The 17,206-nt window shown below is 39.5% G+C and overlaps 1 protein-coding gene and 1 long non-coding RNA gene across 2 annotated transcripts; one reads left to right on the plus strand and one right to left on the minus strand.

Moving 5' to 3' along the window:
* Positions 1-1,121: 1,121 nt before the first annotated feature.
* On the minus strand, positions 1,122-4,623 carry LOC141760578 (uncharacterized). Its single transcript, XR_012592399.1, has 3 exons — positions 4,484-4,623; positions 2,515-2,624; positions 1,122-1,284 (listed from the first exon to the last, which is right to left on the minus strand). It is a non-coding gene; the product is annotated as an uncharacterized LOC141760578 (long non-coding RNA).
* mfap3l (microfibril associated protein 3 like) lies at positions 3,952-14,243 on the plus strand. Its single transcript, XM_074623481.1, has 3 exons — positions 3,952-4,115; positions 5,965-6,373; positions 12,109-14,243. Exons 2-3 carry the CDS (start codon positions 6,052-6,054, stop codon positions 13,035-13,037), a joined length of 1,251 nt encoding a protein of 416 aa, XP_074479582.1. The 5' UTR covers positions 3,952-4,115; positions 5,965-6,051; the 3' UTR covers positions 13,038-14,243.
* Positions 14,244-17,206: the final 2,963 nt, after the last annotated feature.

Genomic DNA, 17,206 nt, shown 5'->3' on the forward strand with positions numbered 1-17,206 from the left:
TTTGTGACTGCTGCTCCACTAAAACCTCAAGATTTTAAATACAGTTTTAGTAATAGAGAGATTTATCTTACATTAAACTAGAGCTTTAACCCTTTAGTCACACCACTTACATTTCTGTTAAAGTATCATGTTTTTTAAGTTTTGCGGTGCAAAGCTATCAAGTGTTGCTTAATTGCAATCTAGCAAGGCTCTATACTAGGCATGTTTTCAAAAAGGTGGTACGAAACGATGATTGACGATCCTCCTAATCCTCATGACTTGACTGGACAAATTCATCTTTTAGCAGGGATGTTTTTTTTTCTATTAAAGGGTCAAACTGTAGCAACACTTCTAGTATGAAGAACAACGCTATTGTGAGACCGACACAAGTGGTATCCCTGGCACAGATGAAAGTAGGGCTGCACAATTAATCAAATATTAATCGCGATCACGATTTGGGCTTCCCACAATTAAATGAACATGATCGGGTGATAATACATGTCGGGCAAAATAAAGATGCACAGAATTCAGGTGAAGAAGAACCTTAATTTCAGTCGTTAAAACGTAAAAGTGAAAGCTGTTGATTTAATTTTAGGTGAAAAGTTTTGGTGCTATTTTATTTTGCTTCTAGGAGATGCACTGTGAATAAGCACTAGTCTTATTCTGATGCAACGATTTGTACATTAGCAGGAATGTAGCACATCATGGAAGTGAAAGCAGTGCTCTGTTTAATTAAATGTGAAAGTGCAATAAAATTATTGAATCCCTAAAATCAATGAATAATCGTGATAAATAATCGTGATCTCAATATTTAAATTAGAATAATTGTGATTATCATTTTGGCCATAATCGTCCAGCCCTAGACTAGACTAGACTAGCCACAAGTCGTTTCACAATAAAGTTGCAAGCCGTTTCCTCTTCTTTGGGCACATTTGAAGTAGTTGAAATTGTGCCAGACTCTACTTCTGTTTTTGCGTTTTCTTAAAGAAAGTGTATAACAAGTGATGCCTTATCTGGAAATGTAACCTTTTTCTAATATAAATTAAACACCACATATTGAAAAACCAACTAACACCAACATTCAGAAACTATGCCGCCGGTTTCTAAACACAATCGGGTTTTAAAAAAAATGATTATGGCTGTTTATTATTGTTCACAGAAGATTAAAGAAACATATTGGTGTTTGTATATAGTGGTCTTTTTGTAGCCTATAAGTACAACATTTACTTTAAACTTCTGATTGAAGTAAACATTCATCTGGTGCAGCAGGCGGCTGGAGTTTGACCCTCTGTGTTTCCTGATGACCTGAAGAAAGACCTGCATGTTTTTAGCGATCATGTAACAGTACCTGCTGACAACAACAGGGTCTCTGTGTTGGTGGAAACTGTTTTCTTTTCCTTTGTACAGACTTTCTCCCTGCTGTGTGTTAATATGTAACTCTTTGTGAGCCGCAGTGTGACCGAGCTCTCGGAGGTGTTTTTGTAAAGCTGAAACTTTCACCGGGGTCAGAGGGTCGGCTTAATAATCAGACTTTTGCTACACTTATTTACTGTGAAGAAAGATATTAAAATGATCTTGTAAAGACTGCAATATCATTATGTGAATGTACTCCATTAAAACTGTCTCCTGACTACTGCATTCGAAATTTAACTTTGGTAAAAGTAATATATTAGCAGTAAAATGTAGCATGAAAAGCATTTATGGTTAAAGGTACAGTTTGTGGGATTTGGCGTCATCTAGTGGTGTGATTGCAGATTGCAACCAACTGAACACCCCCGCACGGTTTTGCACTCTGCGGCTCATGTTACCACAGTTTCACAAGCGTGTCGGAAAACTACGGTTGCCTTCAGGTAACGTAAAAAGGTTAAAGGCTCACTCTCGAGCCAGTGTTTGGTTTGTCCGTTGTTAGATGCTGGAGTAAAAGTACAAAATGTCCCTTTAATTTGATTAAATTTAGCGCAGAAAAAGAATAATATTTAAAAAAAATAATGTAAACATTAAAGTATCTGCCCCTCTAAACTGTATACAATTAATGCAAATGATCTAATGTATGATGAACACACACATTCCTTCCATATTTCTATACATAGATGGAGCATTATTGACTTAGTTATTGACTGTTTGCTGAGGCCTTGGTACAGAGTGTCGATTTCAGACTTTAACTTTAGCTTCAAGGTCAGTCAGTTATCAACTCTGGCACACAAACAAACAGCCAGGATAAACGCTGACATGGTCTTTATTTAGAGCTGCTTTTATTCCTTCCAGGAATGGTTTTGTTTCAATGGGAAGTTCAATGTTGTTTCCTCCTGCCTTTTATGCCCCTGATCCTATTTTTGGTTTTATCCGCTATCAACAACAACATTAGTCAGCCTCGGGCGTGTTTTCATAGTCCAACCTTTTAGCTTTAATTGATCATAAATGCAGAAGGAAATGGGTTTTCACCATTTACCTGTCATTGTATTCCATGTTTTAAAGCAAACGTGCACATAAAGGTCTACCACCTGCACAACAAAATTAAATGTACTTGCAGTTTACCTTTATGTGAGGGAGGATTTCAAGCCCATCACTCATTGTAGTGGTCGATGGCAAACTGGGAAGCTGCACAGACCCTGTTGCTGTCTCCTTGAGGGTGCTTCAAGGCCATGCTGCACAAACATACGACAGGAATACAGATGGGTGACAAATGAATGGATAACACAACATAAAGTGCTACTGTAAGCCTCAATCTTTGGCATAGCTGTTTGATATTTAGGCCCAACATCTCCCATAGGTATTAGGCTGAGATTTGGTGACTTTAAAGCTGCATTACCTATTATGTTTTTGTGCTTTTTCCCTTTCCTTTAGTGTGTTGTATAGTTTTTGTGCATGTAAAAGGTCTGCAAAGTTACAAAGCACAAAGTCCACGCCGAAGGGAGTTACTCTCCCCCACAGAAACACTGCTCCTGAACTGCCTGAAACGCCTTGATTGAAGTACTGCTTTTTCTTCCGTAACGTCACCAAGTAACACATTTGCATAATACCTGCCTAGCAACTAGTTACTAGCTCCTAGTTACCAGGAGCTCAAACAGACCGTTTCAGACAGAGGTTGAAAAGAGCTGCTATGACACAGACGGTATGAGAAAAATTAATGACATTTTTTTCTCGTAAATTTATGACTTTATTCTCGTAATATTACGACTTTTTTTTCTCGTAAAGTTACAACTTTATTCTCGTAAAGTTATGACTTTATTCTCGTAATATTACGACTTTTCTTCTCATAAAGTTACAACTTTATTATCGTAATATTATGACTTTTTTTCTTGTAAATTTATGACTTTATTCTCATAATATTACAACTTTTTTTCTCCTAAATTTATGACTTTATTCTCATAATATTACAACTTTTTTTCTCCTAAATTTATGACTTTATTCTCGTAATATTACGACTTTTTTTTCTCGTAAAGTTACAACTTTATTCTCGTAAATTTATGACTTTATTCTCATAAAGTTACGACTTTATTCTCGTAATATTCACTTTTTTTCTCCTAAATTTATGACTTTATTCTCGTAATATTACGACTTTTCTTCTCATAAAGTTACAACTTTATCGTAATATTACGACTTTTTTTCTTGTAAAGTTACGACTTTATTCTCGTAATATTACGACTTTTCTTCTCATAAAGTTGCAACTTTATTCTCGTAATATTACGACTTTTTTTCTTGTAAAGTTACGACTTTATTCTCGGAATATTAAATTTTTTTCCCTCCTATATATATGACTTTATTCTCGAAATATTACGACTTTCATCTCGTAAAGTTATGACTTTATTCTCGTAATAAAATCTCCGATATTTTCCCCCTCAATGTGGCCCTAATACTCCGTCGTAATTAATGATATGTTGTCTTATATAATGTCTTATTAATAGACATTTAATAACGTTATTGTCCCAGCTGCTCTAATAACAACCCAAGCGACCGGGCTGTTGCCACCCAGTGTGTCCTGGAGCACAGCGCCAGTGCTGCTGCTGGTTACATAGCGGAGGACGACTAGCGGTAGGTAGGAGGGAGGATGGAGATGCGGAGGACAAACTAACCACAGAACCGACCGTCTACTCTAGTGTCACCCACTATAATAATGGACAGCGACAGACCATGATGTAAGTATGAACAAATTGTCATTTATCAACCGGGAAATGTGACATTTAATCGGTTTTTAGTCGACGTTTAAGCTGCTAGTAGCGTCGACGCTGAGTTAACCGTTGGTTGGACCGTTGGTTAGCCGTTTGTTGGACCGTTGGTTAGCCGTTAGTTGGGCCGTTAGTTGGACCGTTGGTTAGCCGTTAGTTGGGCCGTTGGTTGGGCCGTTGGGCTTCGCGTCGAGGAGGTTAACATTACTGCATTTCTCAGCATTAAATTCCGAGCTTTCTATCCTTCCTCCGACGATTAAGACTGATTTTATGCGATAATATTGATCGTTAACTGTAGCTACATGTTAAAATAATGTTAATAAATATAAACGAGCTACCTCCTTGCTCGCAGTTTGCAGTTTCTGGAAGGGTCCCGTGATTACAAAAAACACCGCCGTCCAGCACATAGCCGAGTCCCACGCCCTTGTTCTTGTTCTTGCGATGTCTAGCGGGTTTAACGGCCCCGTCTGAGGGCAACGAAAACCTTAAAAGCAATCTCACATACCGACTAATGTACACGTTAAACTATTATTATTATTATTAAACGAGTTATTAATTGACACACATCAAGTAAAGATAACGATGCATTCTTCGGGGGGCTGTGCTGTATTTGTGCAACGAAGACAACTGGAAGTAGACGGAGCCCACACACAGCCCCGTTATCATGGTGTAGCGAGGCTTTGTTATTCTACTAATCCACCCAGTAGGTGAATACACATCTAGCGTTAGTAATGATCTATTGTAGCGTTATTACAAGTTATTAATACCTATTTGTTGTTATTATATTCATATGCAACTGCTTTTTAGCTGTGAGCACGTATTATTAGCTATATTTGACTTGATGAAACCCCTTGCCCTGACTAAATTATGATTTTATAATAAATATTTTTAAAATGTATTTATTTAATATTTTTTTATATTTTAATATTTAAAGAAAATGGGCATCAAATAATTATATAGCAGTACCCAAAAGTACAGTATATAAACTGGGGAAAAAACAGTTTGGAAACTTGTGTTTGGTCGATTATTTCTCTGTTGTTACAACAGAATAAAGTGTAAAATTGCCAATATGTCTTGTTTGTTCCTTGTTACTGATAGAGAGTTCAATCATCCAATCCACCAAATAACTCAAAACAAGAGTCAATACCAACAGGAGAATACACTGTTTACCATTGGCAGAGCATTTTGGCAAATTTTCTTGGGCGCTCCCCACATAATCAGCTGTGCTGCTCATCCCACAAATACATGATCCTTACAAGTTGGACACCATTGTGAAGGTAAATAAACAGGCTTTCCAACCATGTAAAATACAATGCCAATTAGCATTGTAACAACAGAGAAATAATCCACCAAACACAAGTTTCCAAACTTTTTTCCCCAGTTTATTTTTTAATAATACAAAATTGAAAACAGCAAGGAACTTTAGTCATCAGATTTTTGGTATTTTTGCTTGATAATGAACTAAAGTCATCAACAATACAGTAAGTTTAGAGGGAAAAAACGAATTATGATTTATGCAATTAGAGATTAATTCTCTCGGTTTTATATCATCGTTAATTGAATATCTTTTGTATTTTGGACTGTTGGTTGAACAACAACAAAAGAATTGGAAGACTAGGAAATTGTGAGGGGCATTTTTCACTTGTAGGCTAATTAATAAGGAAAATAATCACAATCCTGTATTCATTCTAGGACTAGTTATAAAACCAGCCTCCTTATCAGTTTGTTCCAGCTGCTGGGCATCAAGTGAACAGGCACATTTTGTTTTGTCCTGCACCGTCTCTGATTAATACATGCCATTCACTCTCTTGTTTTCTAGTGAGATGTTTCAAGTCACTGAGCTGAATACCAAATTGCCTTCTACTACCAAGAGATAGCCAGTGTGCTGGATGGAGACCTAGGAGGAATGACAGAGTCTCCTTCCCCTCGGGTGACGCACCGACAGTTGGAGAAAATGCACTGGACCGGCGGATACGTTTTTTTGGTCTTGGCCTCCCTTATCGCCTCTCACACCGGCTGGGCCTTATCGGTGGACACGGATGGAAACCGTACGGAAAGTGGCAACGTGACAGACGGCGGATTTGTCCCAGTTGTGTTCACAAAAGTGCACCAGATAATTGCCCGTGAGGGAACCTGCGCGCTGATTGATTGCAATGTCACCGGAGAGCCGTTCCCCAGTGTTCAGTGGTTCAACTCCCATGGAGACCGTCTGGACACGGAGATGAATGGTGAGACAGACTGTACTGTTACTTTAAACCTGGTTTCCTATTCTCTTTGTCACCAGCACTGCCTGTCACTCAATTATAATTTAATTAGCAGTAAAAGCAGGAGAGTGTCAGGTTTATTATTTACTGTGAATAAGGCTTCTGAGAGCTAACAATTAGACATTTAGGTGCATTTCTTAATTGGAACAAGTTAGTTAGTAGTCTGTACAAGCTAACGGGGAAATGGTGTCACAGAGGTGGTACCAGTGGGTAACTTCCGGCAAAGAACGTTTATTGCCACGAAGTGAAAGTCAATTGTTTGTTCCATTGCAACATCAGCATCCAGCAGCAGAGCTAAGCTTTCATCATTTTGGACTGAAAGTGGCTACCGGACACCAGTAAAACTTCCGCCTAAAAAGTGCCCTATAAAAGTAAAACAAAATTATTTCTATTCTATTGTCATATTCTACCAAAATGCCATGTGTTGAACAATAAGATATTATAAATATAATAAGCGATTTCAGTCCAAAATGGCAAAAACAAAACAGCGGAATTTTGTCTCTTTGTTTCTATAGTCTTTGCCTCCAGGTCTGAAAAGTGAAGCCAATGCTGAAGTGCTCTAGACTTGCATTCTTTCCAATAGCCAGCAGGGGGCGACTCCTCTGGTTGCAAAAATAAGTCTGATTGTATAAAAGTCTATGAGAAAATGAGCCTACTTCTCAATTGATTTATTACCTTAGTAAACATTGTAAACATGAGTTTATTGTCTCAATCGCTAGTTTCAAGTCTTTTTCAAAACAGCATGATGTTCATTTAGTAAATTATGGTCCCATTTAGAGTCAAATAGACCATAAAGCAGGGGATTCTTTAGGGCGTGGCTACCTTGTGATTGACAGGTCGCTACCGCGGCATAGTCCGGTCTGGGTGCTGTCTGAGGAATTGAACCCTTTCACAGCGTGTTTTCAGTTCATGAAAGTTAATTGTAACATTTTGGTCGCCTAAAATTGTCTTATTCAGAGTTTGGTTGTACTTAGCTCCACCCTCTCGTCTTGAAGAATCGTAGAATTGTCTGGTCTATCTATATATATCACATTACATATTACCCACCCCTAGCAACAGATTTAGAGTTTGACGTCATTGGCATTACTGGCATACATAACGTAGTATACGATATAAAGATAATGTACAAAGGATACTCACACAAATGTGGAAAATATTGTAGCTTCTCTGGGGGCGTTCACATGCTCCAACACTGGGAAATAGGGCTGTGACGTATCCTGATGCACATAAACACACGGCTAGTGTGTGAACTAAGACAAAAAAAGAAGGTGTTAAAAGCTACAGTCAAAGAACAGGAAATCAACTCACCTTCTGGTTGAATCTCTTCAAGGCCACTGGGCTGCTGGGTTATGAATGTAGCTATCAGAGCTAGGTCCTGAAATACCACCTTCTGTTCCAGTGGAAAGAGCTTCCATCTGGAGGCTTGATGTGTGATGGCACGAGAAAATAAAAATTACTAGGGATGCAACGATTGCAAAATTATGGGCCGATACCGGTACCAGTGTTTAAATTAGGTAATTCAGCCCTTCGTTCATATCTTGAATGAGCACAAATTAAATCGTCCAAATTTATTAAACAAGCTTAAAAATAACCTTCAAAAGTCCCTTAGCTTGTATACAACTACCTACTCAATGAGAGGAATTTATAACCTTGCCCAACAAAATCATTTTGTGAAACACAAATTAAATGTAATTAAATCAGCAGCCAACAACACAACATTTAGCCGACACAAAATTAATGCAACACAACACATAAACCGCCATCGGTGAATGTCATCTTATTTGCCGATAGGCCGATTGCAGTCAATGAGGCGAAAATCAGCCGATACCAATGTTCGGCCGATAAATCGGTGCATCCCTAAAGATTACTAGTGGTAAAAACAAAGACCCTCCATATATATCATTTTATATTATACAAGGGAATTGTTGGATGATGATAATGGCGGTTAACACTGTTTGACAAGAGAAAAGGAAGGGTGAAAAGACGAGACAGGAACTGAAGACCTTGTGTACAGTGTTGATTTTAATCCCGTTTCCAGTCTGATATGCCGCAGACATTTCTCTTTAAATCTTTTGGGTAATTTGGCTGAATTATTGCACATTTTGTCTGGCAGCAGTGGTTGTCTTCTTGCTGTGACTGCAGGCCTTCAGGAAATCATTTAGAACGCTTTTTACTACTGATTTCCATTCAAGCCGAGCCTCCGTCGTCTGTGTTTTGAATATTGTGATCCACCCGGATCAGAGAAGGAACGCAGAGTGAGGAGTCGTTTTGATGCGTCTCCTGAGCCGGCCTGTTGAAACCTGCCGTCAGAGCGGAGAGGCAACATTGTTGTTATGACCCACAAACCCAGAGCAGCATCTGCGCCATCCCGGAGCTTCTCCCTTGGGCTACACACAGGAACATAATTAGGGAGCGTTAGACTAGACGTTCACCACAGCAGGCAGTACTTGCAGAGCAGTGTTACCAAACTGCCCTTGCTTGTTTCTTCTGCAGATGTCTGTCTGTCTATTACCCTAGCTGCTTCTTTTTTTTTTCTTTCCACAAACTTGCTTGTAGTATTGGGCAGCACATCAATCGTATCACATGATCCGGCGATGGAGGTAAAATTAGAAATCTCGCTCTCACATGAAAAGGCGGATGGGCGGGACGTTGTTGTCGGCCAAGGCTACATTTCCTGTCCGCCCATTCATCTCCTCCAGAGGATGCCAGTGTGGGAAATTGATCGTGCTAGGAGCGTAGAAGGCGGCATACATGTTTTCAAGGTCTCTTCCAGACTTCAGACTGCAGATTTACAGACGCATTCTGTGATTTCTGTCCATCTTTACTCCCACACGGTAGAGACAGCGAGTAGTTGCGGAGGAGTTGCAGTTGAAATCACAATAACTTTGCTTGCTTGTGGATGAAATATTGTCCTCAAAGGGCCAGTTCAGGACAAACCTTACAGTACAGAGTTTTTATCAGGAGCTGATTTCAGCCAGAGGTAGAAAATACTGCACAGTACAGCCAGCAGTCCTGTTAGCTTAGCATAAAGACTGAAAACAAGGGGAAACAGCTAGCCTGGTTTTGTTTTGAGTAGGCCTGGCATTGCACGATATCAGATTTTCATTACATGATTATCGTAGCCAAAAGAATTCACTATATTATTATATTATCGTGATATCAATAGAAAATGGGGCACTGGATTATTTATACGATATTATCATACATGTATCATTAACATGATATCAATATCGCTTTTTTAAATATCAAGGTTATTGTCAATACCGGTATATTGCGACACCCCTAGTTTGAAGAAGGACTGGGCGATGTGGACAAAATAAAATGTCATTATATTTTTGACCAAATACCTCAATATCAATATTGCGACAATATTGTAGTGTTGACTATTTACAAAATATTTGCACAATGAGATTTTTGATATAATCATCAGTAATGTGGATATAATGACTAAATTGATAAAGGCAAATAATAGAACAGCTAGAACAGTTCAGAAAAATACATCACATTTTACTGTAATGGAGCCTTTAAAACCAGGAAAAGACAACACTTATTACCATATTCAAAATCTAAGACGATATCTAGTCTCATATCACGATATCGATATATCGATTTATTGCCCAGCCCTAGTTTGAAGGTAACAAAATGTGCATACCAGCACCTCTAAAAGCTAACTAATAATCACATTATATCTCATTCATTTAGTCTGTACATAAACCAAAGTGTAAAAACGACTATTTGCTGTGAAACTAGGGTTTTGTGTCGGACTGTTTCCCCGTTTCCAGTCTCTGCTAAGATAAGCTAACCATCTGCTGCCCTCAGCTTTATCAGACAGACACGAGATTGGCATCAATCTTCTTATCTACCAGAAAGCAAATAAGCCTATTTCCCAAAATGTCAAACTATTTCTTTGAACTGCACAAAGGCCTTCACATCACCATATAGGTTAATCAGTTTATCCGTCTAAATAACTACCTCATCATCACTTTGATAAGAACTGATAACCAAAGCAAATAATAGATTCTCACCCAACATACTACAGCCAGACTGCACACAGACATATAAACTATACTCCTGCTCGGATTGGCACATTTGAAGCTATTTAAATAATAAACATATACATTTTATTAAACATTTTCCAAAGGTTGTGGTTGTTAAATGGACAGACATGTCACTGTTTAACTCACTTGGTTTAAAAGTTACTGTGTGCTTTAACATTTGATAAAAATGTGACTCTGGAAAAAAACATTTTTTTTGTAATTTGAGAGATCGGACCCTTTAATCACATTTTAGCTCTTGTTTAACTAAACCACTCCAACATGTAAATAGACCGTTCTTGTTTTGATTACTCAAACCTCAGCACACAGTGACGCCACCTGTTTAAATATTGAAGGCATGGCAGGAATAATAAGGTCACCGCTGCTCTGATGTCTGAACCCACAATCTGATATTAATATATATCATACACCAACATGGCACATACTGAACAGAAAGTGGCTTTACATTACAGAGCCAAAGGCAGAGATAAGCACAGATGGAGGCTCATCCGTGAGGTCACAGCGCACTAATGGACATTACGTACGTTTACACACTGCTGCTTGTTTTTTCATTGATTTAGTGCACGAACAGTGTGTTCTCTTGAGCTGTCAGACTTCATAAAAAAAAAAGAGTTAGAACAGCGCAGAAATACAATGTTAACACATCTGAGTAAGCAAGTTCCTCTTATAAAGCAGCAAACATCAGCTGCAGCAACACCGCAGTTGCTGTTGAATCACACGGCAGAGGAACAGATGCATTAAGAGGATTTTCCGGGTTTAAACTTTGACCTCAGAGTGAGTTAGCGGGCAAACTACATATTCAGTGGCTTGTGTAGTGTCAGTAAATAATCATGTTTTTAAAAGCGGGTCAGCAAAGTCCAATTTTTGTACCACAAGTAATGGATTGATTGTATTGTGTTTCTACTGTTTGATCACACAGATCTCGTAGCTGGTTATCGCCTGTAATTAAAGGTTTATTACAACTTGGGTTTGATTTTCATAGCTTTGGCTCAGTTATGATAACATTGTAATGACCAAAATAATTTGTGAGATGTCAGAATGTGGAACAATCGCAAAAAATAGCGTCTGTCGGGGGGGGGGGGGGAACACAAGAGTGAGTCAGACCATCATACAGGTTGTAAACAGGAGAAGAAGAGCTATGAAACAGATTCCAAGTTGTAATAACACATTGTTTTCCTTCAGTGATTTGGCCGGTTGTTTGTTCTTACTCTGTGTTGCCATATTCATGACCATAGAAATAGAATAGGAGTAGAACGGACAATCCCATTCAAATCAACGTAGCAGGATGGTCAGAATGGCATCCATTTTTATGTGTAACAGTTGCCATCGCAACCGCTGCAGCGGGCTAATTTCTGTATAAATTAAACCAACTTGCGGCAAGTCGCGGACTCACTGAGGTGAGGCTTTGCGGTAACAACTAAAACTAGCAGTGGAGTAGTAACGTTACCAAAGAACGTATTGAAGTGAAAGCCAATTGGTTGTTTCATTGCAACATCAGCGCTCCCCACTAATGTGTGTTGTCGCCATAACAACTAACAACAATCCCCATTCTCTTTTGTACTACTCAAATAACCACTGTAAACAGTTCAAGGTGTGTTCTATTCTATTTCTATGTTCATGACCTTTCTCCGTCTCTCTCTGTAGGTGAGAAGTGGTGGCTGCTGGACACTGGTGTCCTCAACATCACCGGCATCGAGTTTGCAGACCGCGGAAAGTACACCTGCATGGCGTCCAACACGCACGGCAGTTCCAACTGCACAGTGACGTTGCGCGTGGTCTTGCATAACGGCGACATGGGCGTGTATTACATGGTGGTGTGTCTGGTCACCTTCACCATCATCATGGCCCTGAACATCACACGTCTCTGCATGATGAGCAGCCACCTGAAGAAGACGGAGAAAGCCATCAACGATTTCTTCCGCACCGAGGGCGCCGAGAAGCTGCAGAAGGCCTTCGAGATCGCCAAGCGAATTCCCATCATCACCTCGGCGAAGACGCTGGAGCTGGCCAAGGTGACGCAGTTCAAGACCATGGAGTTTGCGCGGTACATCGAGGAGCTGGCGCGCAGCATCCCGCTGCCGCCGCTCATCATGAACTGCCGCACTTTCATGGAGGAGATCCTGGAGGTGGTGGGGGTGGAGGAGATGAGGCACACCTTCGTCAGACAAGCGCCCGAGGGGTGCCACGAGACGGTGAGCAGGGCCATCGGGGCGAGAGACGTCTTCACCATCCTGCAGGAGAGGGAGTTAGAGCGAGGGCGGGAGAGGGAGCGCAGCGAATCCCCCGCCGGCGACTCGGACAACTCCTCAGTTCACGAGCAGCCGCAGCACATTGCCATCCAGGTGTCGGTCCACCCGCAGCTCGCCATCACCAACTACTGCAGCATCGAGGCTCCACCTCTGCCAGAGGCCGCACCCTCCTCGCCGCCACCTTCCTCCCCGCCACCGCTTGATCCTCTTGACCACGAGGAGCAGCCCGAGGCGGAGGCAGAGCAGGATGATGACGACCAGGCTGCGCCCGAACCGACAAATGATACCCCTCCCTGCCAGGTGTTTTATGAGAGCCACGTGTGACGAGACAAACGAACACTGGAGGAGCGACGAGTTATCCTGCTATGCATTTCCACGTGAAGACAAAAAAAAAAAAAGGTCAACAAACATTTTTAATTTCACATTTTGGAGAGAAACAATCACATTTTTATTCATCTTTTCTGAACGTTGAAACCTTAGTAGGCTGCTCTCCTGAGAATAAATCATAAGGTTTTTAGACACTCTGGACTATCATGCTTGAATGTACACGGGAGGGATAATCAATACTAGTATTAATGTAATAAGCAGCGAATTGTAAAGGGACATTTCCTGTGTTGAGATTTTCATAGGTCAGACTATTATTTAAAGATTTAGGGTACTTCACTAACGGGGGAAATGATTTTTTCAGTTTTTAGTGCTAGGGTTTTTAATGACGAACTCCAGAAATCTGCCTCAAGCTGCTCTTCATGCCGTTTTCTCAAACCATGAAAGCTAAGCTTCCTTCATCCGCTCAAGAATTCACATCCAGCTACTGTTACAGCTGATCCGCTGTTATTGTACAACGTCCTGCTCACCTAGAGATGCATGCTGGACTGAAAAAAAAAAAGAGTGTTTGGTCATCATTTCATGATTGTACAGCCTATTGTATTTCTACAAAAAAAACTTACAACTACTGTAAGCCAGATAAATCTATGTGTGTACAGTATATTTCCTGATTGGGTCGCACACACCTCTGGGTAGAGTTTATGTCTGTTTTTCTTTTAAATATTTGTATTATTACCCATTGTGGTGTGATCTTGTTTCTCAGCTAGTTTAAGCAATTAAAACAAAATAATAATCTTCTTTCTCCTCAATAGAGAAGAGTAGCTTCTTTTCCTTCCGCCATGTGCTGTTTTTTATTTAATTCCTGATCTGATCTGAGCATCGTCTTGCTTCTGCAGAGACTTTACAGTACAGTTGCATTTTCTGCTGCATGTGAAAGTGGACGGTGGAGCCTAAAAGGACTCTTTTCTTTCTTCCTCTGCTTGGCTAATAGTCCAGTCTGTGGCGGAGATGAACTGGATGCTGTTCTGCTTTTTCTGGTGCTCTTGAGATGGCTTTTTTTTTTGTAGTGGAATAAAATGGAAGTGCTGTGTAAAAAAAAACAACAAAAAAAAATTATTAATTAATATATTTCCAGAGTTTGGTCAGTGGTGGTTATTAGTTTTTAGTAGTAGCACCCAGAAATAAATACTGGTACATCTACTAATACTTCATGTCTCATCCTTCTTTAAGAGGGTTTATTTTATCCTTTTATAAGACGGTATATTATGGGGGAATTTAACTTCTTATTCCTACAATAATCCCTTTTAAAACTTGTACTCTGACAGATGCTTAACAACATTTAAACTGGGGCTGTGTATTGGCAATAATCTGGTGATAAGATACGTATCATGATACAGGGGTAACGATTCAATATATTGTGATATATTGCGATAATGAAAACGAGGCAATATATTGCGATTTTTTCAAAACTAATTTTAGGAAAACTCATAATTTAAAGTCACACACCACCATATGTATAAAATCTGAGTAACTAACATCATTACACATGAATACAACTGGAAATAGTCACCATTTTAGAATAGGTGAAAGTAACACATTTATACTGCATTCAAAAACTGCGTGTTTTTTGCCCAAAACTGCACGTGATCATCATAAAGTGGGCATGTCTGTAAAGTGGAGACTTGTGGGTACCCATTGAACCCATTTTCATTCACATATCTTGAGGTCAGAGGTCAAGGGGACCCCTTCTGAAAATGGCCATGCCAGTTTTTCTTTGCCAAAATTTAGCCTAACTTTGGAGCATTATTTAGCCTCCTTCCCGACAAGCTAGTGTGACATGTTTGGTATCAATGGTTTCCTTAAGTTATCTAGCTTTCATATGATACCAGAATCTTCACTGTAGCTTTAAAACTGAGCCCGCTACAACCTGCGAAACACAGAATAGTGACCAGGTCCGCCGGCAAGCCATCGGATTTTCAAGAGGTTAATTAAAAATCGATACAGCGTTTTGGAGAATCAATACAGTATCACAAAACATAATATCGTGATACTCTTGTGTATCAATATTTTCTTACACCCCTACTTTAAACTCTGGAGATGGAGTGAGTCTGAAGACTTGAGGCAAGTGAGGTGAAAGGCAGCTACTTCAAAACCGTTTTCAACTCACTCTGAAGACACAGCAGGTATGACACACATATTTCTACTTTAAGTGTGATTTTAACTTTCTTTAGTTTATCATTATCCCCGATGTCTGTCCATAACAATTACAACATTCAAAACTCACCTGGTCAAACTGGCCTATTCACTTTAGTGTCCATTATCCTGTGTCTTTCCCTTTATTCCCCCTCATACGTGTCTTGTTATGTTTGCCCTGCTGGTGTTTTCATCGTGTTTGACTGTTTTTTATCTGTTTGAGTATTTATTTTATCTTTATAAGGTGTCCTTGGGCGTCCTGAAAGGCGCCAACAAATAAAATGTATTATTATTATAAAACCGTTTAAAAATTAGTTAAAAAAAAAAAGACGTTCCTCATAAATCCAGAACTTGCTTGACAATCATGTTTTTAAGTTTTCTAATTCTAAGTTTTCTAATTCGGCATACATTTAATGCCAAAATGTAATCAAATATAGGCTAAAAAAAAAGAGGTTTAAGTTTTAGCCTACAGGTAACTTAGCTCACATTATTTTAGCTAACCTACGTTGTCATGGCAGCGGTAGCTATAGTTACAAGCTTGTCTCTTCTGATGTGACAAAGGTGACGGAGGACATGGATCTGCTTACAGAGCTGGAAACCTTCAGCCATGTGTCTCAAGAGAGCAAAGCTGTTGACAAGTGTCTTAAAAATCTACAATCTTACATTGGACGTGCAGGTAAAACATCTGGCTCAAAGAGTTTAGAAGATAAAACGTGGCAGCCGTGATACAAAGTGTACCCTGACAATTTCTACTACACCACATACAGTACACCCCGTTGATAAGATTAACAAAGATACTTTCCAAAACCTTTCTATAACTCCGCCAACAAAGACTTTAAAATGTCTGAATTTTGGAATTTGGTGTGAAATACTTATTGTTTTTCTCATAAGGCAGAAGCAGCAGCGGTTTACTGAAGCCAGCAGGTGAATAAAAAAAAAAAGGTGTCAGTGTCAGGTTCAGATGGATCCATGAATGATAGATGTTCTGTAACAGGACACGAGGAAGAGACATGGAGCGGTCCAACTCTCAGCCACTGTCATGAGCTACTCTCAAACTGAAAACTAAGTGGACTGTTTCACAAAGGCTGGTCTGTGTTTGGGAAGTGGCAGCTCTCTCCCCACACTCGACCTCTCCTAATCCACTCCCACCCTTGGGTGCCAACAGTAAAGCCACTGTTAACGCTAATGATGATGCAGACAGACACTGAGTGAAGACAAGAACAAGACCACGTAGTGTTGTAAAGCTCAGAATGAACGACTAGTCTTCCTTAATGTGAAATATTTTCTTTTGAAACAGGATTTTAAACTTCAAACCAACAGGAACTAGTGTAGTTAAGAAGATAACGTCTTTGATTTGAAAGAGGAGTGGAATAGTATGGGTTGGACTTTTGCTGCCCCCTAGTTGTGCAGGATGAGGTCACCATTAAAGATGTACTGCAGTGGTTAAGTGTTGCATTTCCATAAAGTTATGGGACTTAATAATCAAAAGGAGAATCAGTTTTCCTGACATTTAGTCTCTAAAAACATCAAAAAATACTAAATCCTACAAAGCCATCTCTTCCCAACTCCATGCTCCCACTTTTTAACACAGAGGTTCTGTTTTAAATGTGTAGTTATCCTCTCAAACTTCGGAAAGCTTCCCCCAGAGCCACACTAACCATGATGTCCATTTTATGGGGTCTTTAAAACCTCAATATTTTGCCTACAAAGATATGTTTGTAGCACCGGGAATCAAAACAGATTCTTAAGTCATGTTTATGATTTCTTTTGATCAAATGTTTCCTCATTTAAATGATATTTTTGCTAATATTCTTTTAGGCCCAGTTTATGTGCGGCTGTTTGGCGTTAAGATAAAATGATCTTGTACATTTGAGAAGTTTGGCTTCTTTTGATAAATAGAAAAAAAGTCTTTGGAAACAACAGTTGACACTCAAGGTCCACTTACTCACTTTTTCTGGAGCTTTTGACCACAAAAG

This window comes from Sebastes fasciatus, chromosome 22 (genome assembly GCF_043250625.1).
Source record: "Sebastes fasciatus isolate fSebFas1 chromosome 22, fSebFas1.pri, whole genome shotgun sequence".
NCBI classification, from domain to species: Eukaryota; Metazoa; Chordata; class Actinopteri; order Perciformes; family Sebastidae; genus Sebastes; species Sebastes fasciatus.

What these genes read in the sequence shown, in the direction of transcription:
- mfap3l (XM_074623481.1), top strand. Translation starts at nt 6,052, where the DNA reads ATGACAGAGTCTCCTTCCCCTCGGGTGACGCACCGACAGTTGGAGAAA. An exon ending in TCTGGACACGGAGATGAATG is followed by an intron (nt 6,374 to 12,108) that starts GTGAGACAGACT and finishes CTCTCTCTGTAG; the next exon opens with GTGAGAAGTGGTGGCTGCTG.